Here is a 23,158-nt window from a genome sequence, read left to right on the forward strand (position 1 = left end):
TCTAAATATTTTATTCTCCATATTTTAGAGTCAGTCAGAAGCGTGTGGTAATAAAAATAATAGGGGACTATTTTCTCCCAGTTCACTCTGCTGTGAGCTGCTACCTCCCATGCGTCCCCCGGGAGCTCAGTCGCTCTGCGGCCAAGCACAGCTTTGATTCTGACATTATTTACAAGATTGTTACTGCCCAGGGCTCTCCAGGAGAACATCTCGCCAGGGCGGCCAGCCGCTTGGTGTGCAGGGTTGTGCCTTCCTGTCTGGATGACGGGACAGGAGTCCCCGGACGTCCTGCAGAGGTCTAGGGTACAGCATGCTCCACGGGTGGGCAGGAATGTGCGATGATGTCGCTGTGCTTGTACGTGGCCTCGTCCAGGTCCAAGGGTTTCCCGTTAACCTCCATTGTCATGCAACCATGGTAGAAGGCAGTGACTGGTGCTGAGGTCACAGGCACATCTGGACAAAGGGGACAGATACGTGTCAGAGGCAGTGCTAGGCCTGAGGAGGCTGACTCATAGCCCTGTGCCCACCCTCATCATCATCCATCCGCCCTCCACATGGCCTGCCCTGCCTGTTCTCTTCCCTGCTCTGACGTGGACACCACTCTGGCTGCAGACCCACACATGGCATAGATGATGGCCTCTGGCTATGGCAGCCCAGCACAGTGCACACATAGCCAGCAGGTATGAGTGTCATCTCATGTCCATAGGCGTCACCCAGGCTGCAAGCCTAGCTCTTAGCCTCCCCTAAGCCTTGGGGCTGTAACTACATGGCATCTCTCTGTCCAGGGCCAGAGCCTTCTGTGTGTGCACTGGGGACCTTGGCAGGGACTTGGCCTCCCTTCACCACACCTTCTGCTCAGGGCTGTGGCTGGGGAAGTACCAGCTCCAACCTGGACCCGCCTGGCCATCCCTGCTGGACACAGGATGGGCTGGCAGTCATTGCCAGCTGCCCAGCAGTGGTGATGTCTAGCAGGACTGGGTATCCAGCCAGACCGTGCAGTCCCCTACCTGGCAGGCCCCCGATGAAGGTGAGCACAGAGCCCTGCAGGTGTGTTGCCAGCAGGGCCAGCCGCTCCTGCAGCTGGGCAGTGCTCACTTCACTCTGACCCTTGGTGCCGTCCACTTCTAAGTTGGCCTTGCCCTCCTTCAGGGACACGGTGACCACATGCTCCTGACCATCACACACCTTGATCTCCATCAGAGCCAGGGCAATGTCCTCCACCGCCAGGACCACCAGCTGGGGGGGGACATTGAAGGCTGGGTTCAGGGAGAGGGGAGGCCAGGGGTTGTGCAAGGGTCGTGGTCACAGCCAAGGCTGACGCCATAGGCTGGTTTCTGTGTCCTGCCCTCTGTCCTCACAGCCTGTGCTGTCCCCACACCTGTCTCGGTGGTGTCCTTTGGACTGGGCTGTATGAGAGGGGGCCCGGATGCTGGGTGACCACACCCCTCCCTGGGACCTGGGTTTTGTGTGTACAAAATCAGGGTCATGGAGAGGACAGTACAGCTAAACCACCGGCCAGGGCTGGCCTTACCCTGCTGGGACTGTTGGTGACAGAAACGTGATCCCACTCCCAGATGAAGTCCACGAGGGTGGAAACCTGGGCCTGGCACCTGGAGCAGTCAGCGGGGTAGCATGGCCATGTCCCCACCTCCGATCTGAGAAACCCAGCCTAACTCTAAGTGGAGCCAAGCACCAGCCACCCCATCCTGAGTACTGTTTTCATCCATGCAGGCCAAAGCCCCACATCCTGGGTGTCAGATCCCAGCCACAGTGTGTGAACTGTGACCCCACAGCTGGAGGCGCTGTCCTGGGCAGAGGCGGGGCGGGGTGCAGCCCCTAAGACTGGAAGCTGGGCTGGCGATAGGCCCGGGTCCTACCTGCTTCTTCAGCTTCTTCGTGGAGTGGTAGTCGACCAGGGCCACGGACAGGGCCACTGTGTGGTTGCCGCCTACCAGAGCGAGCAGCACTCCCGTATCGGCTGCGGGGCGAATCCGAGCCACGACTTCCACTTTCCAGGTTCCTCCAGTCCCCGTGTCCAGGGACGTCCGCGCTGCCATGAAAGCCGCACATTACGAGGCCATACAGATGGCGGGAAGGCGAGAGGGCGAACAGTCGGCATCACAGAGGGACGTCGAGGGGTGGTGAGGGCAGCTGCCCAGTGGGAAGCCGCAGACCCTGGAAACCGTCCCCACCCGTCCTGGCCGCAGGGACAGACCTATCATGTCTGGGGAGGGATGGGAGGTGCCCAGGAGGCTGCGACCACACGACCTTCGCCGGGAGACACTCTGTGATGCAGACCCCCAGTAGCTGACCGTAACTCGTGCACACACGTGTGTGCAGGGCACAGTGATGACACGAGTGCTACTCCTCTGGGTCTGACACCTGGACCAGAGCTGGAGTAGACCCAGGCCTTGTGGCTCTAGGTTCTGCCTTACCCAGAGCTCTATCCGGAGCCAGTGGCAGGAAGCCCCCACTCGCCCCCGTCCTCCCACAGGCTCTATGGGCCAGGCAACCCTCTGGCCAGAGCACTCACAGTGTGCAATTCCTGTGGTATACCAGAGAGAGCTGTGTGTATGGGGAAAGTGGGAATAAATCGAGCTGTGCTGGAGGGGTGGAGCCCCAGGCTGGCTGGCTACTGAGCTCTCCGGGCACCTGGCCTCCTCTCCTTGGCCAGCTTTTTCTGTGTGGTGTTATGGGGGACCCCACGCTCAGACCTCAGGTCTTGGGGCCCAGCACCCCAGGTGACTTTGAGACCAGGGGCCTCAACTATCCCCCGCACTCTGCCTGACACTTGGCTGTAGCATGGGCCTGACCTTGGGCACCTGCTTGTTCCCACCCCTCCAAGGTGGACATTATGGCCTGGCCCCTCTGGCTGCCAGTGCCGGGCTGACTGCGAGTCTCCGCAGTGTCCGGGCGGGAGGGAGACCCACTGTAGCTGAGGCTGTAGAAGGCAAATCCGCTGCCAGGGAAGAAGGACCCCTTCTCCGTCACCGAGAAACACTGCATCTTCGTGTTTGCTTTCACCGTTTCCTGGATAGTGCTGTCTTCCCCATTCAGCCAGCTCCAGCTCCTCATGCAGCCATCCAGGCGAGGGTTGATCTGGAAGGACAGGTGCATCCCAGGTAAGTCCTAGCAGTTTCCCAGCCAAGGCTGCATGACTACAGCCGGGAGGAGGAGAAGCCACATGCCTGGAGTCCCACCAACCAGGGAGGGCTGCCCTCTCCGTCAGGCCTGTGGAAATCTGTGGCTAACCAGGCAAATCTCATTTGTGGTGGGTACTCCTTAATGAGCTGCTCGCTGCTCAGGGGGCCAGGGTGGCCCCTCCTTGCGGACAAGTGTGTGGCCACGGCCTGTGTGCATCGGGCCTCCCCTCATGAACCAGAGGTGATGCAGGCTTTGCCTGGAGGGCAAGGAAGCCAACCAGGGCAGGGAAAGGGTGTCTCCTGTTCACATGCAACCTTGTGCTGGTGAGCAGATCCAGCCATGGAGCCCTTCCTGTGGACCCCGAGATCCCACTCGGAGGGGCTGGGAGATGAGAGGCAGGCAGTGGGTATGGCGCGGGGCACAGGGGCAAGAAGAGGCAGGACTTGAAAATGGTCAGCACTACCCTCCCACTAGGGTGCTTTCCTCATGGGACTGTGGGCAGGATCCACAACACAAAAGGTTCTTAGGAATCATCCAAAAAGGTGACTCATCTTTAGTTAAAAACTTCATTGCATTTTCTCTCTGCCACAAAATCGATTTTGAAATTAACTCAATGAAAAAAATGAGCCTCATAGGAAGTGGGGGGACACGACAACATCCTAGCCTTTCCATTCCCCGGTGCCTCTGTCCCCGACCCCCCGGAACTTGGCTGTCCCCTGCCAGTGTGGGAGTGGAAGAAGCAGTAGGGCCGGGCCCAGCAGCAGGAGCTCTGGCCCACCCTGAACCTCCCCAGGCCCCACGACGGCACTCACAGGCTGAACAAGGTCCTGGGCTGAGAAGGGAATGCCCCCCACTGTGAGGTTCAGGTGGTACAGGCCTCGGTCCAGCTGGAATAGGTCTCCAGCCACCGCGATCTTCATCACAGCGTCCTTGTTGACCTTGATCACTAGGTTGCGATCCAGCTCCTCCACAGAGATCTAAAGAAGAAGCAGCTGTGAGGACATGAGGGGGACGATCCCACTGAGGGGCCTGCCTAAGGCCGGGCCACATCCCCAGGTAAGAGGACCCACCCAAGGGTCCTGGCCACATCACCAGGGTGATGCTGCCCAGTGCCTCTGTACCTCTGCACGCTGGCAGGAGGCCCAGACACTTTTATGCTTCTGCATAAAACTGTAGGTCAGGACAAGTAGAGAGAGGGTCTGGCCAGTGGAGTGTGACCCATCTGGCACAAGACAGAACTGCAGGGAGCTTCCCACAGGATGGTCAGTGCCACTCTTCCAGCATCAGGAGAGCTGGCGTGGTATGAGTCACCCAGGCCCCATGGCCTTCGTGTCCCAACCTAGAGCTTGGGGACAGTGGGATCCCTGTCCTGTGGTAGCTTGTGTGGCCTGTGGGATGCTACAGGCCACAAGGTGGAATCTGACCCCAGCCAACTCTGAGCCACAGCTGCTATACACCCTGAGCCACCACCACGCTGAGCATGGCATGGCAATGTCACCCAGGAGTGGAGAGTTCTAGGAACAGAATCACGACCTCTATGTGCCTTCCTGGAGCTGCAGTGCCTGGCCAGGCCAGGGGACAGCTGGCCGAGGACCTATGTGTCCTCTGTTGGAATCACCCCTGTGTGGCCTTGCTTTTCCTTGTGGATTTATCACAGAGCCCTCATCCCTGGGCAGAGCTTGGTTTTCTTGGTTCTGACCCCAAGTGAGAAGCGTGTGCTTCTGTCTGCGTGACTCTGCAGCTGTCACTGAGGCCCCTTTGCTTCATACCTAACAGCTCCACTGCATGGCAGTCAGGCCGCCACCTGGTGCCATGGCTGGGTGTCATGATCTGGCCTTTCACAGTGGCCTTGGTGCAGTTCTCTCCTACAGTGCCAAGCACCACATAGAGGGAATTGTGCAGGAAACAGCCTGAGGTCCCAGGTTGTCTCCTTCGTGACTCTTCTGGAGCTGTCACGCCATGGCTCCTGGCCAGCTCCAGGCTTCTACGTGGCTGTAAACGCTTGGAGCCACTGCCTGGGAGCTACACATCTGCTGCTGTGGGCAACCCCTTCAGCTTCGCCCTGTGGCCCAAGGCTTCTGCACAAGCCCTCTGCTGCCCCCACATTTCCAACTCACCCAGCACATTCTCTGTGGTGGCCACATCTCTGCAGTCCTCCTCCAGCTTGACCCGACCCTCCTCCATGTTCTCTCTCTCTGGAAGCTGCCCCCGCACCCACTGGGGGTGCTCACCGCCCATGTGCTCAAGGGGCCAGGGGACCTGGGAAGGTGTTGGCCTGGATGGACCAAATCTGAGAGACATCCTCGCCATGGGCCTGGAGCCACTGGGCTGAGACCGCAAGTCTGTGGCTCTGCAGAGGAGCAGGCCCCGGGTGGGGAGGATCAACATGCCTGGAGCTGACCCTCTGGGGTCATGTGGAGCAGAGCCAGGCTCAGGGTGACACAGCCGGCCCCTGTCCATGAGATGGTCTCTCGGAGTGGCTCCTCCTGACCTCCTAGAAGCCCCGTCCCCGAGGGAAGCCAGGTGACATGCTGTGCAGGCCATGCCTTCCCTGGGGTGGGACACTCTATCCTGTGACTGTCCTTGGGGACTGTGGCTCCAGAGTTGTTGGTGAGCCTGTCCACCAGCAGAGACTGTAGGGCTGGCTGCAGAGGGAGGGTACAGTTCACCCACCCAGTCGCCGTCCACGTAGAGGGTGGACCAAGGTGACCTCCGTATGACCTCTGCCCTCTCCCTCCCCAGAGCCTTCACTGGCTCTGGCTCTCAGGAGAAACCCAAACTCCTTCGTCCTGTGGGGCTCCAGCAGCTGCTCACACTTGGTCTCCAACTGTACACGTGCACAGCCTCGCACCTCCACAACTGCATAAGCTCCCTACAGACTGAGTGCCCCTTGAAGCACAGATTTCTCCGCCCAGGCTCAGCCCGAGCCTCTGTGCACCCCTTTACTTGACCATGAGCTTCCCAGGCTTCCTGATGTCACCAGCACCCCTTGCTTCTCCGGAGCCTTGCATGCCTATAAGTGTGAGCGTTTTCCTTTCTAACCCTAGCAGTCAGTGCAGTGCCTGGCACAGGCTGTGGGCTGAATGAGCAAACAAATTCCTCTGGAACTTTCCATGCAGGAACCCTGAGATTCGTCCTCGTCATCCAGCAGACATCAGCCTCCCTGCTCGCCAATGTGCAAACACACTTCAAGAGCCCAGGCTGAACTGGGTCGGGCCATGGCGCTGCCAGCAGGGGCACAGGAAAGGGCTGGCCTGGGTGGACCCTGTACGACCAAGGGGCTGTCCAGACTCTGCCTTGAGCTGTGCAGAGAATCTGCCCCCTGCATCTCTTCTGCTGGACTTGGTGCCATTTGTGCTGTGCAGGGCATGCCCTCCCCTGGAATGGCTCCTGGCAAAGGTGGGGCTGACGTGACTTGGCAGGTGGGTGTGAGTGCGGCAGCTTCTGCTGGGCGAAGCTCTCGTCTGGTCCTTAGTTCCAAGGAAAAAGCATGTCTTTCCGCTTCTCCTGCAGAGTCCACTCCCAAGCCAGCTGTGGTGTGTAGACCGTCTCACTTGTGACTGGGCCTGGGATGGGAGCCCCCGGCAAGGGCTGAGCCCTGAAAGCCTCTGTGAGCAGCCTGGACTGGGCTTGCCCAGATATAGGGGAGCCAGTGTCTGTGGCCGGTTCCAGGTTCCACAGTGACTCGGGCCAGACCTTCCTCTGGGCACCTGCTTGAGCCTGCTTGCTGCAGGCATTGCACAGCCCCCAGCCTCTCTCCTACCCCATGGTGGTTGTCCCTCTGTCCCCTTCCTGAAGGGCTATGCTCAGCCACTGGTGTATGCAGTAAGCAACATCTAGGCTCGTGCCCAGCCCCAGAATAGTACCTAGAGGGGTAGAGTCTGGCCCAGGCTGTGCCCACTGCCCAGCAATTGGGAGGGCCCCAGACATACTCACTGTTTGCCACAGGCCATGGTTGATGACTGGACCACTGCTGGTGACACGGCCAACACCATTGTAGCGTAGCTGCAGCTCCAGCCGGCCAGCCCGCAGGCCCAGTACTACCCAACTGCTGTCCAAGTGGCCTCCAGCAAAGAAGAGAATGCCTTCAGGGTCAAAGGTCCGGAAGTCAAACTCAGCCACTAGCCTGATCAGAATAGGAGACAAATCAGTGTTATGTGCAGGGTCTGGGGCAGCAGGACACCAGCAGGCTCAGCAGCCCTCAGCCCTCACAATCCCCCGGGGGCTCTGAAATGGGGACACAGTTCATGAACCCTGTCTCACCTGGTAGGCTGCAGCCTTTTGAAGCGCAGCCGGATCACTGGGGCTCCACTGAACATGCGGCCCAGGTACAAGGACTTCATGCTCTTGGCTGCGCTGAAGGGCACACAGGGCAAAATGTCCTGTGGGGACAGGGATGTGTCAGGCAGGCTGAGCTGTGGCTGCCTGGAGCCCTGGCTGTGGGACAGGGACTCTGATCCACCCCTGCTGCTGACCCACTTCTAGAATCTCAGAGTAGCGGGGCCTCTTCATGCCAAGCCTCTAAACAGAGGGCCAGGACTCAGGGGTTGCTGTCCAAACCTTGACAGCTGGAGCTCTTTGGCTTTTGTTAAGTGGTGAAGTATAACAGAGAGGACAATGGAAAAGCAATCACTTGTACTGCTACAAAATGAGTAGAATACGGTGACCTTGAAGGCTGGTATACTAGAACATTCCCTGCTCTGGGCAGCTGCTTTCCCCAGGTGTGTGCGGGGAGAACTAGAGTTGGGGAGACAAGGAGCAATGAGGCCAGCCCCCCTCAGGAGACTGCTCGTAGAAGGGTAAGTTGAGGCAGAGGAGGCTGGGCATACTGCTTGGGGCCCAGCATGTCTCTAAGCCCTTGTGGTGGAGGCAGAGAACATCACTCTGAGTGCCAATAGCCTGAGTCCCTGCCAGGCTGCCACTGGGAGGCCACGTTGCTATGGCAACTCCATCAACAGCCAACTCCCTCCACAGCGCTGAGCCCTCCCCAGCGGTGCCCTGCTGCGGCTGTAATGTGGGTCCCTTGCTGTCCATAGCACGGGCCACGCACCTCACAGGTATCCATGTCGGGGGACAGCTTGAGGCCGCCGCGGCCATTGCAGTGGCAGGTGTAGCTGCCCAGGGTGTTGACACAGGTCTGCTCGCAGCGTCCCTGCGCACACTCATCCACATCTGCAGGCAGAAGGTCACCATGAATGTGGCAACAGAGCCCCAGGGCTGGCGGAGGCGTGTGGCCGGCACACACATCTTCCCATGCAGGATCGCTGCAGCCAGCCCACCCTCCTTGTGCTGCCTGCCCTGCTGCCATAGAAGCCAGTATTGCAGATGTAGAGTGGGGATGCTGGGCCCCAGGGGCACTGTGGGAATGCAGGGAGAGTGCAGGCTGAGGCCTCCCTCTGCTCGCTGGCTGTTGGGGCCCTATGTGCTCCCCAGAAGGTCTCAGCTCCTCCTGTGGCTACCAGGAGACCAGTGACAGAGCCTCAGCCCTCTGTACCTGGGAGTCACATCAGCCTCACAGGCCTGTACACCCCCACTGCAGGTCTCCCTGGTCTGAAGAGGCTTTGTGTGCACCACAGTCTGGGGAATGGAGACGAAGGTGTGTGTCTGCACATGTGCATGTATATGTGCATGTGCGTTCACACCAACAGTGTGCCACATGTGTCGCAAGCATGTGAGTAGGTGTGTATATACAGGTGCATGGGTGTGTATGTGTGTTTCCATCAACAGAGTACATGCTACATGGGTGTATGTGTGGGCAGGTACATGTCCATGTATGCACACAAGCATGTTTGTTTGTGTGCATGTGCATGCATGTTGTATGTGCATACAATAGGAGATCCCCTGTGTGCTCCTACATGCACCGTGTATGCACTTGTGTGCGGGTGTCTGCTGTGAGGACATGTGTGTGCATGTGTGTGCACTGTGTCTGCAGTTTTGTGCAGGTGTGGGTTCACTGTGAGGGCATGTGTGTGCACAGGCATGCACCCACTGTGTATGCACTTGTGTGCGGGTGTTTGCTGTGAGGACATGTGTGTGCATGTGTGTGCACTGTGTCTGCAGTTTTGTGCAGGTGTGGGTTCACTGTGAGGGCATGTGTGTGCACAGGCATGCACCCACTGTGTATGCACTTGTGTGTGGGTGTTTGCTCTCTGTGAGGGAACGTGCACAGATATATGTAGACACAACAGCAGAAACCCCCGGGCATGGCATGGCCTCCTCAGCACAGAACCTCCTCCCTGAAACGTCCCAGCCAGTCTCTCCTGAGCAGGTTGGTGGTGGCTCTTGGAATACTGGGCTGGTGGTAGTGGCTGGGGAGGAGGCCACAGGGCCCAAGTATACCTTGGCAGGCCTTGTCCTGAGTGCTGAATTCGAAGCCCTCATCACAGAGGCAGGTGTACGAACCCGGCAGGTTCTTGCAGTGCGCCTCCCCGCAGGCCTCTGTGTCCGCACACTCATCTATGTCTGGGAGAAGGGCCAGCAGGCTGGCATCAGGTGGGCTGGGACAGCAGCAGTGGATACCAGGGCAGGCAGGGTGAGCACAGCCTGGACCCAGTGCAGGGGTCAGGGCTTTCGAGGTCTTCATTGCTGTGGGCTGGAAGGAGCCCGGCAGTGCCAGTGGACACAGCCTCATCAGTTGTCCTGGCACCTCCATCTCGCCCTCCAGATCTGGGAGCCCCCGGTGGGCTGCCCTTCTGGGCTGTGAGGTCCCCAGAAGACATGCACCCTCACCCAAGCCCAGGAAGAGGAGCAGAGAAGAGGGAGGAGGAGAGCGGACACAGGCAGCATGGCGGGGCTCACCGTGACAGGTCCGGCTGTCATTGAGGCTGAGCGCATAGCCGCTGTGGCAGGCACAGTGGAAGCTGCCTGGTGTGTTGAGGCAGACCTGGCCGCAGCCTCCACTCTCCTGGCTGCACTCATCCACATCTGGGCACAGAGATGGGGTGAGGGACACAAGGTGCATATGTCCTCGGGCTTGTGGGCTGGGCATTAGACAAGTCAGGTGGTGGGAGAGGAGAGATCCAGCTTCTGGCGTTGTCTAGCCTCAGGGTCCCCATGTGCATACAGCATAGGGTGGAAGCCCAAAAGGATTCCCAGGCAGGGGTACAGGGCCAGCCAGAGCCATACCCTACACTGCCCCATCCCAGAGGTGCCTGGTTGCAGACACTGCCCAAGGCGGGACATCGCCAGCTGCCTTCCTCCTCAGGGTTTGGTGTAGTGGACTTCAGCAGGGCTGCCCCACTGTAAACCTATTCCCAGTGGCCTCAGCCCCATGCCCTCAGGGCACCATAGCTCCAGGCCAGCCCAACGCAGCAGCACCAAGGGCAGCGTGTGGGGAGGGAAGTAGCCCTGGAAGGGTGCTGAGGTTGGCCACCATGTGGGACCCAGGAAGGGGCGGAAGGAAGAGATGGGCAGGTGGACAAGACCACAGCCTTACCTTTGTCACATCGCCGGCCCCCCCAACCGGCTCTGCACACGCAGAAGAAGTTGCCCATGAGGTCCTGGCAGACTTGGGTCCCCTGCTTATAACACGGGTTAGGGGTGCATTGGTCAGGCAGATCTGAATTGAAGGATACAGAGGAGAAAGTCACTCTGAGCTGTTCCCAAAGCCCCACACCACCTCTGATGGGACATGGGGGCAGGATCCCCACTGGGTCAGGCCAGGCGCTGGAGCTGGTCCAGGAAAACCCAAAGCCACCTGGAAGGAGCAGCAGCTGCTGGGAGCAGCCAAGGGCAAAGGGTAGAACTCCCAGGAGAAGCCTCTCGCCACCCAGTTTCCAAAAAGACTAGGACCCTGTGCCTTTCCTGTTCAGGTATCCGCCCCAGACAACCACTGCTCTCAGAGCTGGCCCTGCACTGGGCATGGCTCTGGGTGGGAAACCTGGTCCAGCAGGAAGAATCCTTTGGGAGCCACCCCCCAGCCTTGCGGGCACAGCAGCCCATGCTTTGGCCCTCATGGGCAACCCACAGATGCCTCTGCTGGGCAGGAAAATCCCACACTCTGCAGACTGGAGGTCAGGCAGTTGGCAGAAAGTTATCATGCCCAGGGCTCCAATAAGTCTTTTTCACAGGCTGCTGACCTGTCAGAGGTGGGCAGGCCCAGCATGGGGAAGGCCAGAGCCCACACTGAGCCCTCTGTGCCTGAGATCTGCAGCTGGCCTGGCTGCACACCAGGGACCCTGGAGTAGGGGTGGAGCCTCCTAGGGCCTTGGGGTGGAACCCACCAGCCTGCCTGGCTTCTGCTGGAGCACACAATGCCCAGACTGGCCTCGTACCATAGCCACTGTCCTGTGTCACAGAGCTGCTGCGCCACAGATAGGAAGCACTTACTCCTCATCTTGGAAGTTTCCCTGCCTCCCTCCCTCCCTCCCTCCCAGTGTGCAAAAGTGCCCTCCTGCCACCCCTGGTCACACACTGAAGCCCAGGCCAGGCTCTCAGGCAGATGCTGTGGGCCTGCACAGACTCCAGACTAGAAGCCCAGAAGGCTCTTTAGTCAGGCAAGGCAGGACCAGGCCAGCCCCTCTTCTGTCAGGAGGAGAACCAGTAGCAGGAACACCTGCAATGCTGTCTCTCTGGAAGGAAGCCAACAGCAGCAGTGGGCAGGCTGTCTGGGCACCTTGGGCATGAAGGCTTTCCCAAGTGAAAATGAGAGGCAAGGTTAGGAGAGAACACCAGCCTCTCAGAATGTGGAATGATGCAGGCTTGAGCTGACCCTTGTGAACTGCCCCAGGTACACGAAGGGACCGGGCAACAGTGGCCCTGGGGATGACTCTATCCGGTTCACAGTGGGAGAATTGGAAGAACTTAGAAGGTGGCTGTGAACCTGACAGGAGGTGTGTGTGAGCTATAGGATGGAGCAGGCAGGAGAGCTGGGAACCTCAGAGCAGAGCCCTCTGCACTTTGGGAAGCAGAGGACTCACAGGGCCCAAGGCAGCCTTGGCTGGACACAGGAGGGGCACACTTCTGTGTCACACCTTGTGGGAATTTACATTTTGTACCACAGATGCAGCCCAACCCTTGCACACCCCAGAACGTGGTGCTTCCAGTGAGATGGGGACACACTTACTCCGGACACAAGTGACAAAGTCTGGGTGTTTGGTGTTTGGGGGTCCATATTTGTTGATGCACTCTGCAAGACAGAATTAGACAAAGCTTGGGCTATGTAGTAAGTTCAAGGCCAGCTTGAATTATGCAGTAAGATCCTTTCAAAAAAAAAAAAAAAAAAAAAAGGGATAGGGTGGTCACTCATCATGGTGGGGTAGGATGGCATCAGAGCCCAGGCTCCAGGTGAGAGGCTGGGGATGAGACTGCTTCTGGCTGGGTGCTTTGATCCTGCAGCACTGTGAAGCTTGGCTCTTGTTAGCACAAGGCTCAGTAGTGACGAAAGGAAGCCACCCCCACCTAGAGGCAGAGCTCTGCACCCGGCCACCCACAGGGAAACAGAGCCGTCTCCTGTCTCCCATTGAAGTGAGCCAGTGGGGTCGGGGACCTTTCAGAACACACTGTGTTTCACCTGAAGTCCACCTGCTCCCAAGAGTCCCCCTAGCAGACCTGCCGGACATGGCTGGACAGTAAGCTCGTGGGGAGGCCGAGAATGTGGTTTCTGGACATGTATATTGAGGGGGTACAGCAGAGATCCTCAGGGTCACTGCCATTGTCCATAGGTGAAAAGATGTTGGTGAGAACAATGAGTATATTGTGGGGATGGGTTCTCTCTTGGCCTTGGGACCCAAAGCCAGCGCATGCAGAGACGAGGCCCCCTGGGCTTCCCAGGGCCAACAGGGTCCCTTTGCTTGTTGGCAGGAATAGGCACCAAGCAGGAGCCTGGGAGGAGGTGGGGCCGATAGCTTAACCTTCATGCCCTTGGCAAAATCAGAAAGGCAGGAGTACAGCTCTCCTCTGGGAAACCCACACCCAAAGACTGTAAAACACTGCTGACTGGACAAGTGATTCTCAGTGGTGACTCAGAGCTGCTCTCAGGGCATGCGTGGAGTCAGAGTCACTACCCCATGGCATTAAGGCACAGGTGCACATGGGGTTTTCCAGAATCACCAATGTTTGCTCCAGTAGCCAAGTGTTTGTGAATTCCTCAAGCCAACACAAACATTTCTGAGTGTTCTCAGTCTTAACAAACATGGCCAATGCCAATAAATTTGGCCAAGAAGTACACAGCTCTTTGGGTCCTCAGTAATTTCAGAAGTGCAGAGTTCTGAGGCCATTGAGTTTGAGGACACTAAATCTCCATATTTCTGAACTGTGGGTGCAGGTGGACATCAAATCAGAAAAGAGGACTGCAAATCATAGCCTCGAATCAAAGTTCAGCCACCAATAGAATAAAACTATGGTATAAAAAATGAAGAAGCTTGTGTCCTTGTCCAGTGAGCTTGGGTTTGCAGAGTTCCAAAGCTGCATCTCTCCCTGGAATACCTTGTCGGCAGGGTCCTCCACACAGAGCTGAATCCCCCAGCTATGCCTTTATGACAAGAAAAGTAGTGACTGAGACTTACCTTGGTATCTTGGATAGAAATATTCCTGTGGGGAGAGAGGGAGACAGAAGCTGTTTATGCCACAGTCTGAAGCTCATAGACACCATGGTCAGGTGCTAGTTAATCAAATCTGGGGAGACAGAGGCAGACTGGGGAGCAGGAGCCAGGGACAGCAGGTCCCTGAACACTTTGTCAGCAAGGAAGGTGCTGTGGGTGGGAACAGGAGACCAGGGGACAGGCTGACCAGACTCCGCAGGGTGATACTGCGAGCCATCGGCATGCCATCTGACTACTTTCAGTAACGAGCTAGGCATTATCCCCAAGAGCTCCTCAGAGGCGACTCAGTGTGGATTTAGCGGTGTCTTCAGGAAGATGAGAGCAGGCGAGAGAGCCCACTGTGTCTGTAAATGTTGACAGTGGCCTGATTGGCACTCACTGTTTAAGGCAGAATTGTGGGTGGGCCACGGGCTTCATGCAGGGGGCACCAGCTGTGCTTGAATGCACCTTCAGAGCCACATGCACAGAGAACCGTGGCACTGGGGACTCTGCCCTGTTGGGCCCCCCAGGGCCATCACTGGTTGATAGAATGGGCCATGGCAATGGCAGGAATAGGACAGCAGCCTCAGGCTCTGCTGGACCCACGCATCCACTTCAGGAAGGCCTTTTTGCCCCATTGTGATGGATGAGGAAGCCCAGGATCGATACAGTTGTGAGATTTGCCCTTTCATGATGGCAGGCAGGACTGTGAGGCCAGGGATCAGGGAGGGACCTTCCAGGCCTTGTGTCCGGAGGACAGGCAGAGGATCAGTCATCCTGTACACCCACAGCTTCCTGCACAGGCTCTATGTGGTGCCTTCTGCCTTCTGGCTGGCTAGACCCAAACCCCTGCTCTGGTGACGCAGTAGTGGAGAGGCCTGGGGGTTGCTGAGAGAGATGGGGGAGCTCGGCCACTGCAGACAAGGTTGCTCCAACAGACTCTGATGCATGTCAAGGTCGGAGCCAGATGGTGCTGGCTAAGGCCCTGGGAGAGGCAGGCCAGTTCTGCCTTGTCCCTCTCCGCTTGGCTACATGGCAAACAGAGCAGGAAGGGCTAGAAAGGCCAGAGCTTAGCAAACCCTGGGGGCAAGGAGAACGTGCAGGGGATGCCACTGGAGGAGAGGTTTTAGATCTGAAATGAAGGGTTTGGGATGGATGTGAAGAGGGCCCACTTGGGGTTAGGAAGCCAAGAATGCGACTGAGCACAGTGAAGAGCAAGGCAGTAAACTCCTAATTGCAACTTGCCTGATGGTGGGCTTTGTTTTTCTAATCATGATTAGTCATGCTAGTTACCATCGTGTGCAGTCTGTTCTCTTAATGAGCTCTGTGGGTGCAAGAAGTCATTATTAATAGAAGGGCCACGCCAGGCTGTCCTCAGTCAGCCACACCTATCTGTGGGAATCTTGGGGCTTGGAAACCACCAGATCATGACCCTGAGGTGTGCCTGATTGCTAGGGGACCAGTGAGCATGATCTGCCTGGGAAGCCAGGGAGAGTGAAACCCCAAATCAGAGCAAAAAGAAAGCAAAACTCTTTGGAGTGCTGTCGCATCTCAGAGAAAGGATCTGCTTTGTCCCCAGGAAGTTCTAATCTTTGGAAATGGGCACAGGTAAGGAGCTCACATGTGTTCAGACCCCAGGACAACACTGTCACTAGCACTGCCATCCACTTGGACCATGCCTGCCTTGGCCTGCTGCTGCTGCCTCAGTGTCCCGAGCTGGTCAGTCAAATGTCAACCTTTCATGGTTGCATTGATTTGGGGGAAGAGCCAGAGCCTGTGAATAAGATAGATGAGGACACACTGCAATGTTTGTTTTTTTTTTTTTTTAAGAAATCACTGTAAGCAGTTGATCAAAGCAAAGTGATCAAAACATACAATGTATGTTTAAATTAAAAACATTTACTACAGTAAAAGAGACATTGCCACCTGTCCTCCCTCACAGTCGTCCCCTCCCTTTGAGCACACGCATCTCACCATCCTCACCACCTTCTGCAGCAACTCTGGAGTCCTCTTTCCTGAGAGTCCTGGCTGTTTCGATGTCCTGAATTGATTCAAAATGTTTCCCTTTCCTGGTCATTTTGACTTTGGGGCCGAGCACGGTGCCAGATGCAGTGAATGAGGTGAATATGGTGACTTCGTGTTTCTACAAGCTGCCTTCCCACTAAGTGGCGTGTGGCAGCAGCAGTCACCATATTTTTTATCACACCTGGTACTTACACTCAGGAAAAAGGACTCCTGAGCTGCTACAGAAAGTTGCCAGGACGATGGGCTGAGTGTGCTCCGAGGAGAGGATTCTGAGGGGATCATGGCAGTGTGTCTTTTACCGTTATAAACTTTTATGTAAACACATACCATATTTTTGATCAGCCCTTTTACTGTAATAAACTTTTCTTTAAACACACACCATAATTGAGTCCACAGGCCCTGAACCGCCATCCCTCCGGTGGCTGGTAAGCAGGACCGTGTTCGGTGGCCCACAGTGCGGCACAGAGGCTCAGGGAGTGGTTGTGACTCTCTGGGGTTTCCTGAGCTCTTCCCCTCCAAGTTGACTCCAGCCCTGGGCTCAGCATCTCTGACAGCAAGGATGGGCTGCAGAGCTCATCCCAGCCACCCTCGGGAGGTTCGGGGCTCATGGCCCCATCGACCCTCACCCAGCTCTAGGGAGGATCTTCCTGGGCCTCAGCTTGGAAAACTGCAGTACACTCAGCAGTGCTGCTGTGCACCACTGGGGCAGGACCTTTCTTCAGAGTCCCTCGAGTGTGCCTGTGTCACATGCCACAGCCGAGGAGACTTGCAAGCAGTGTGCTAGGAAGTCCTCCACTCACGCAGTCCTGTCAGTCATGCCCTAAATTCGGTTTCCAAAAGCCCTTTCGTCACCTGGCAAGGCAGCCACAATTTTGGGGCTCGGTGACTGTGCTCATTAGCATGACAACTATTTAAGACATTTCCCGTGGGAAAGCCAGAGAATGGATCTTCAGAATGTGTGATGTCTCGCCAGAAAATGACTTCCAATGGGAACTTCAGTCCTCAGGCCTGTCTGCAGCCCTGGCTCAGGCTGAGTTCTGCCGAGAACCACCAGAGGGCAGAAAGCGCAGGTTCAGCCCAAGGGCCTGCACCCGGCTCAGCAGCTCTCCCAGGATCCTCTTTCCTGCCTCCTCCAAGTTCTCAACCTGGGCGCCTCCTCTCTCTGCACCCCACAGAGCCGTGGTGGGCACTGTGTTCTGACTTTGGTCTCTGCTAGCTCCCTGAAACACATGGTCTGGTCCTTGGAGCCGTGACCCCCACACCTCCTAAGCAGCTGCTGACCATGACAGGGGCCTGTGCCAGAAGGGATTCGGATGGCAGTAGGCAGAGGGAGCTCGAGTCAGCCTTGGGCAGAAATGCCATTTGTCACCACTGCGAGTGACCTGCTTGTCCTTCGCTCCTGTGCTGACCAAGGCGGCTCCCTGAGGGCTGCACCACCCCACATTCCTTGGGCCTTGGCCCTTGTAGGTGCCAGGCCTGTGTCCCATGGAGGCTGTCCACTCTGCCAGGGAACCAAGGCCACCTCCTGCCATCCAAACACGCATCACCTCTGCCTGACACTTGCCTGGGAGGGAAGGTGTTGCAGAGAGGCTGTGGGCACCACTAGGGGACAAGAGCTCATATAGCACGGAGACAACAGGGACATGGCCTCACAAAACACCGCTGCCCTAACACCTCCCTCGTTTCTGCACCTGTATTCTGTCTTCATCCTCAGTTACAGAACTGTGTCTTGACCTAAAGCTGGGCACACAAGGCCACGTGATTGAGTTCTAGCCATCCCTGTACAAGCAGAGCCAATGGGGTGGAGGTGGAGGTTGGCCTTTGGTGAAGAGCACATGTGATGGCTGGTGCTTCTGTGTGTGAGTAGGCCCTGAGGAGGGAGGCCCTGCAAGCTGTGCAGTGGAGCAAAGATTGTAGTGGGGTCCCCAACTACTATCATCCCCTGATGTTTGCTACTTTCCATTTGCATGAAAAAGAAATAAACTACTTCATTTAAATGGCTATAGTTATACAGCCACAGTGCCCAGTTGGCTGAATTTGACAGTCAGTGCAAATAGAATCACAGACACTTGCAAGTGAAGTAGTAAGTCTAAAACCACAGATGTGTGAGATTTCAGGGCTTGATGGGCAGGTGTGGGGAGCAGTTTGAAGGGCTTGGGTCTGTGGACTGTGGAGGAGTGCTGAGCAAGTCCACACGTCCGATGGAACAGCTTGGGAATGTGGATGAACTTGTCAAACACATGCAAAGACACCCCCACTTGAGTAAGGACAAAAGTCATTATCATTTTGGGAAAATTATGTCCTGCCCCTCCCTGAATTCCAAATTCAATCTTTCTTTGTCCTAAAAATTTCATGCCTCATTTATTTCGTAACCCAGACTTTACAAAGTGTGAGGTGGAAAAAAATGTTCTTGCGATGTCAAGCTTCACTTCCCAGGTAACCAGTGGGCGTGGTGTGCAGTTTTCACGCTGCTGGCCAGAGTGGACTCCTGGTCCTTGGGGACAAACAAACATGGGACACTGTGCCACAGTGAGGCCTCCAGTAAGCTGTTGCCAGGCACCCGGGGCCCTGCCTCTGGGAAGCAAGCTCCCACACGTGGCCAACCTAGAAGCACAGCAGCCACCACTGGGCACCGCCAAGTGCCAGTCTCTGATAAACTCTCTGGGCACCCTGAGTGCAGAGTAAAACCTGTCACCCTGGGGTTCCTGCCAAGGTGTCAGGCTGCTGCCAGTGGCCTGGTGACAGAGATGTCCTGGATGGGACCACATGGACCCAGGGATTCTGAGGCCCTTATGTAGTGGGGAGCAGGCCAGTACACCCTGACTCTCGTGTGCTCTCTGGCCTACCGATGGGGCTCTCAGAATATCTATGTGAACACAGCCCTGCTGACCCTTGCCTCAACCGCCAGCACTATAAGAGAGCAAGTCTGGGCTCTTTAAAGCCGGGAAGTCTGGTGACTTTGCTGTCCTCACAGGATCCTGTAACATGGGTGTGGTTTTCTGAGTGTTCAGCCCCGTGGTGGGGACAGAGCTTGACTTGCAGGGAAAAGACCATGCAACTTTCCAGGCTGGAGATGCTCAGTAAGATGGAGACCACTGTGACTGTGGCCAAGACAAAAGACACAGTGAAGACTGTCTTGGCCATAGCTCCTGGCATGTGGCAGGGAGCAGGGTCTCAGAACTGACTTAAATGGCTAGATCCACCTGACATAGGAGGAAGGGGTCAGACTGAGGCCACCAGCAACCTCCAGGTGCATCGCCACCACCTGGAGGGCATCTGTGCCAGAGCTGTCACAGGTCTATCCTTATGAGTCACTAGAAAAAGAACGTGACACATTTTGTCATCACACAAAACAGCAGCATATGACACTGACAAGCAGGGGCAGGAGCTGTGCATGGGCTCCCAGCTTGCTTGGGCTTCTCCCAGAGCCACCTCCCCTCAGGACAAGGTGGGCCTGGGGCCTGAGTGTTCATCTGTGCCCAAGAGCTGAGGCATGTGGTCCCTGAACGGGTTTCTGCCTCTGTGGAGAAAGCACTGAGTGCAGGTGCCGGACTGTAGGCAGGGCTCTGCGTGTGACTGGGGCAAACTAGATAGCTTCTAGCTCACAAACCAGTTGTGTGCCTGAGGAACCCCAGGGACCCTGATGTGGGTGCTCAAGATTAAGCACAGTCCCCTGGAAAGGTCAAGCACCCAGGTGACTCAAAGGCCCACATGGGAAAGGCTCTGGTCCTGGTCATGGCCACACTCTGCTGCAGCGGATGGGAAAGAAGGTAAGCTGGTCTGGTGGGATGGTGGTGGTAGAGACGGCACAGCACCACGGCTGTCGCTTGTTGCAATGCTGGTGGGGTGGGAAGGTGCTCGGCCTCAAGCCAGGATGCCAGGGTGGGCAGGGCAGGGTGGGTGCCCCGTAGAGCCCCTATGCTCTCTAGGCTTGTGCTCAGCCCTCCACTGTGACCAGACCATGCCCCAGTGCCCACATGATGCTGCCGCAACCTGAGTGTCTTCCATTCCTGCTCCTGAGGCCCCCTGAAGGAGGGGTGTGCAGGGCAACAGAAGATGGTGGAGAACAGGCTCTGCTGCCAAGGCTAGGGGGTCGCTGTCCTGACATGGACTCTCAGCTCCGGGGGTACCCAATGTGGGATGTGGTTCCACAGTCAGTGGTCTGCTCACACTGTGCAGGGAGGAAGACAATGGTGTCTGTCATGAGGTTACAGCCTTGAACTGTGGGGTCCGCGTGGCCATGGTGCCCAGGGCAGCCGTCCTAAGGAGAACCTGGTCTGCTGCAGGTTTGGGGCCAGGGTTGGGGACATGAGCACTGGGGAGACAGGAGTGTCACCTGTCATTTCAGATAAAGTCCAGGCAGACACAGGGTGCTAAGGAGGCCTAGGCACACATCATAGCCTCTTCAGCATCATGCCTTCTGGACCCTCGGCCCAAGCAGACAGTGCTGTGTGCAGAGGGAAAAACATCTGGAGCTCCTGACATCTTCCACTTCCACCTCCTTAAAAATGATCTCAAAACTCTAAAGTGTACACATGCCCAGTTTACAGTGAAATCACTGGAACAGGGTGGGTGCAGGAGGGTGTGGAGTGGTCCCAGAGCTGAGCCCTGAATGGCAGAATGACAAACTCTGAGACACTGAGACAGTTCCCTGTCCGTCTCCAACCTGAGACCCTGAAGAGAGCCAGGCAAGGTCTGGGGCTCTGGGTAAACAAGCGACGTGTCCTGACGCCTTGCCTTGGCACTGACCTCGGCTCTTCCTGGACTCTGGAGGTGGGCCACAAGCTTCCTGTACGCCCTTGTTACTTCCGCAGTGTGGAGCTTGGCTGTCCGTGCCCCATGGAGCCTGGAGTTTTGCTGTTGTCCTGCAGAGGGTACTCAAGGGCCTGGTGCTGGGGCTGCAGGTGCTGGGGCTTGATGCGAATGTCTACGCAGGCCCAGCACGGAAGTGCAGAGGACCCAGTGCTCACACCCCAGCTTCCCCAGTCTAGGAGCTGATCCTTGGCCAGCGCAGGGCAGCCCTGCGGAGAGGACAGCTGTGCAGACTGGAGCCAGCGGAGTCCTGGGCAGCCAGGTTGGGGCAGGATGCCAGGGAGGAGAGTGTGTGTGTGAAAGCCCCTGTGTGACTGCATATGTGCATGTCAAGGCCTGTCTGTGCACATGTGTGCACCTCTGTGTTCTGTATGTGTGTGCCTCTGTGTGCATGAATGCACATATCTGTGCATACGTGCATGTGGATGTGTTGGGGCAGCCGTCAAGGCAGGGGATGTCTCTTCCCTGCCCCAGCTCAGCCTAGCCTGTCCTCCATGGGGTCAGCCCCATGTGTACACTGTACTCTGTGTCCCTCATAGAATGACCCCCTTCCAGGAGCTCAGGCCAGGCTGCTCTGGGAGCCCAATCTCTTAACCAGAATCCCCCAGAAGTGAAGAAATCCTTCGACACTGAACCCCAGCCTGAAAGGATTTAGTAGAAGGCAGCCTGTGAGGAGCCAGGCGGACCTCAGAGGCCTCTCAGCTCAGGACAGGGAAGCCAGCCAGCAGGACAGCAGCAACACCAGAGGGAAGCAAGATAAGAGAAGCCCTGGAGAGAGGGACAAAGCAAGTATAAGGGCCAGGGCTTGTCCCCAGGGCCAGGAATGTGGGTGGAGGAGGTGCCCGGAAGGTGGGGGCTGAGTCTCCTCTGGCCAAGCAGTTCACACTTCTGCAGGAGGGGCAGGGCTCCAAGGTCAGCGCTTCAAGTCCTGGGTTGGGTTTAGGACCTCTGATCGGTGGGGAGGGAGCCCTGAACCTGGGTCTAGATGCCAGGCCCACCTGGATCAGGGCAGGACAAGCCCCTGGCCCTTGCTGGGCCTGCTAGAGTCTGGCAGGCGGCTGCTCTGGGAGCCCAGTCTCTTAATCAGGATCTCCTGGAAGTAAAGAATTTCTGTCTGGCACTGAAACCCTGGCCTGAATGTGGTCTGGCAGCTGGGTCTAGGGACCACAGCTCTGTCACTCTTACACACTGGTCCAGTGATAAGCCCAGGTCCTGTCCCGTACCTGGACCCCACATCAGCCTTGTTCCAAAATGTGAATGAGCTGCATCTCCAGGCTAGGAGAATGGGGCTGACAGTAGCCTAGGATGGTGCCTCCCCAGTAACCTGGAGCCTCTTCCACAAATGCAGACACCCTACCTGACAGCTCCGGCATGGGAGACTGGAATAGGGCTGCACTAAAGCCATGGGGTCCCCAGTTCTGTTTTCTTGTTGTGCCTTCACTTCACACCTTCATAAATAAAGTTGTAACTACAACATAAAATCAATTAAAACCAAAGGGCCTGGCCTGGGGACAGCACAGCAGCCAGGCCAGCATAGGCCTGCAGGCCCTGGCAAAGGGCAGCAGAGGCCGGCTCCACAGCGGGTGGTGCCCGGGACCTGTCTTGTCCCCACAAGCCCTAACCCAGCTCTGCAGGGCACAGGGATCCCAGTGAGCTCAGGGTGGGAGAGCAGCTAGGCCAATGTGGCCTGGCTCAGACCATAGCTGGTGGCCCCAAAGGAAGCCTGCCCTCGGGCCAGGGACAGAAATGCTTATAGCCACCAGGATTAGGATTAAAGAGCCAGGACAACAGCAAGGCTCATAGAGACTAGAAAACTGTTCCCCAGTCAAAGCCAGCAAAGAGAGCGGCTCATTACAGAGAAGGGTCCCCATCACAGGAGAGATGCCCATGACAGAAGAGATGCCCAGTGGGAGGGACGCCCACTGGGAGAGAGAGCCGTGGACCCTCAGCTCTGCCCTGTCCCTGTGACAAGGCAGTCTGGTGGCCTTCAGTGCTTCCTGGGCTGCTCTGGAGAATCAGATCTTGAAGGGGTAGTGCTCTTTGCCCACCCAAATGCCAGTCAACGTGCAGGGCCACGCAGGTCACAGCAGCCCACCTTTTCACTGCATGTGGCAATTTTTTTCATCCCTGCACAAACCTGGCTGTGAGACCCCCTGACGCGTGGCTCAGGTTGCAGAAACCCTGGCCCTGCAGCCGGGTCCTGTGTCCCCAGCCCCTGTCCCTACCCCTCCTGCTCCAGGGAAGTATGTGCCGGGTGGGTCTTGCTCCCCAAGGTCGTCCTGACCCAAGTGTCCCCCCCGCCCTCTCACATGCTTCCTGCGATTCCTGTAACTGTATTTTTGGACCTGCTGCAGCAAGCAATTCCAGCTGGAGATTTTCAATTCCTCTTTGAGGAAAGCCCTCCAGATTGGGCCCCCTCCACAGTGCCCCAGGCTGCAGCACCCCAGCCTGTGGCAGGAAGTGCCTGGGTTGCGTTTCTGTCACACTCTGAAGGGTGACCCCTGGTTTTGCCCTGGGCTGGAGCCCTCTTATCTTGAGATTTCCTTTAAGATGCGGTAGGCTCAGGGCCCCACTCAAGGACCAGGTCACCAGGGGGTCTGAGGTGGTGGCTGCCCCCCCGGGGGCTCCATGTTGTCCCCAGAGCTGGGCCACAGCCG

General features: G+C 57.1%; 1 protein-coding gene across 1 annotated transcript in view; it reads right to left on the reverse strand.

Moving 5' to 3' along the window:
* The window catches only part of Gas6 (growth arrest specific 6), a gene marked incomplete at its 5' end in the record, with an annotated part of 23,667 nt that continues 509 nt past the window's right edge, over nt 1–23,158 (reverse strand). The window contains 13 exons of the mRNA XM_033760917.1: nt 1–453; nt 1,008–1,236; nt 1,878–2,050; nt 2,931–3,099; nt 3,957–4,121; nt 7,081–7,270; nt 7,408–7,526; nt 8,195–8,316; nt 9,484–9,606; nt 9,943–10,068; nt 10,580–10,702; nt 12,209–12,271; nt 13,650–13,674. Of these exons, the coding sequence (XP_033616808.1) occupies nt 299–453; nt 1,008–1,236; nt 1,878–2,050; nt 2,931–3,099; nt 3,957–4,121; nt 7,081–7,270; nt 7,408–7,526; nt 8,195–8,316; nt 9,484–9,606; nt 9,943–10,068; nt 10,580–10,702; nt 12,209–12,271; nt 13,650–13,674 (1,782 nt within the window). The remainder of the gene's footprint in view (nt 454–1,007; nt 1,237–1,877; nt 2,051–2,930; nt 3,100–3,956; nt 4,122–7,080; nt 7,271–7,407; nt 7,527–8,194; nt 8,317–9,483; nt 9,607–9,942; nt 10,069–10,579; nt 10,703–12,208; nt 12,272–13,649; nt 13,675–23,158) is intronic.

This window comes from Fukomys damarensis, unplaced genomic scaffold (genome assembly GCF_012274545.1).
Source record: "Fukomys damarensis isolate Sample0158 unplaced genomic scaffold, DMR_v1.0_HiC HiC_scaffold_6, whole genome shotgun sequence".
NCBI lineage: Eukaryota > Metazoa > Chordata > Mammalia > Rodentia > Bathyergidae > Fukomys > Fukomys damarensis.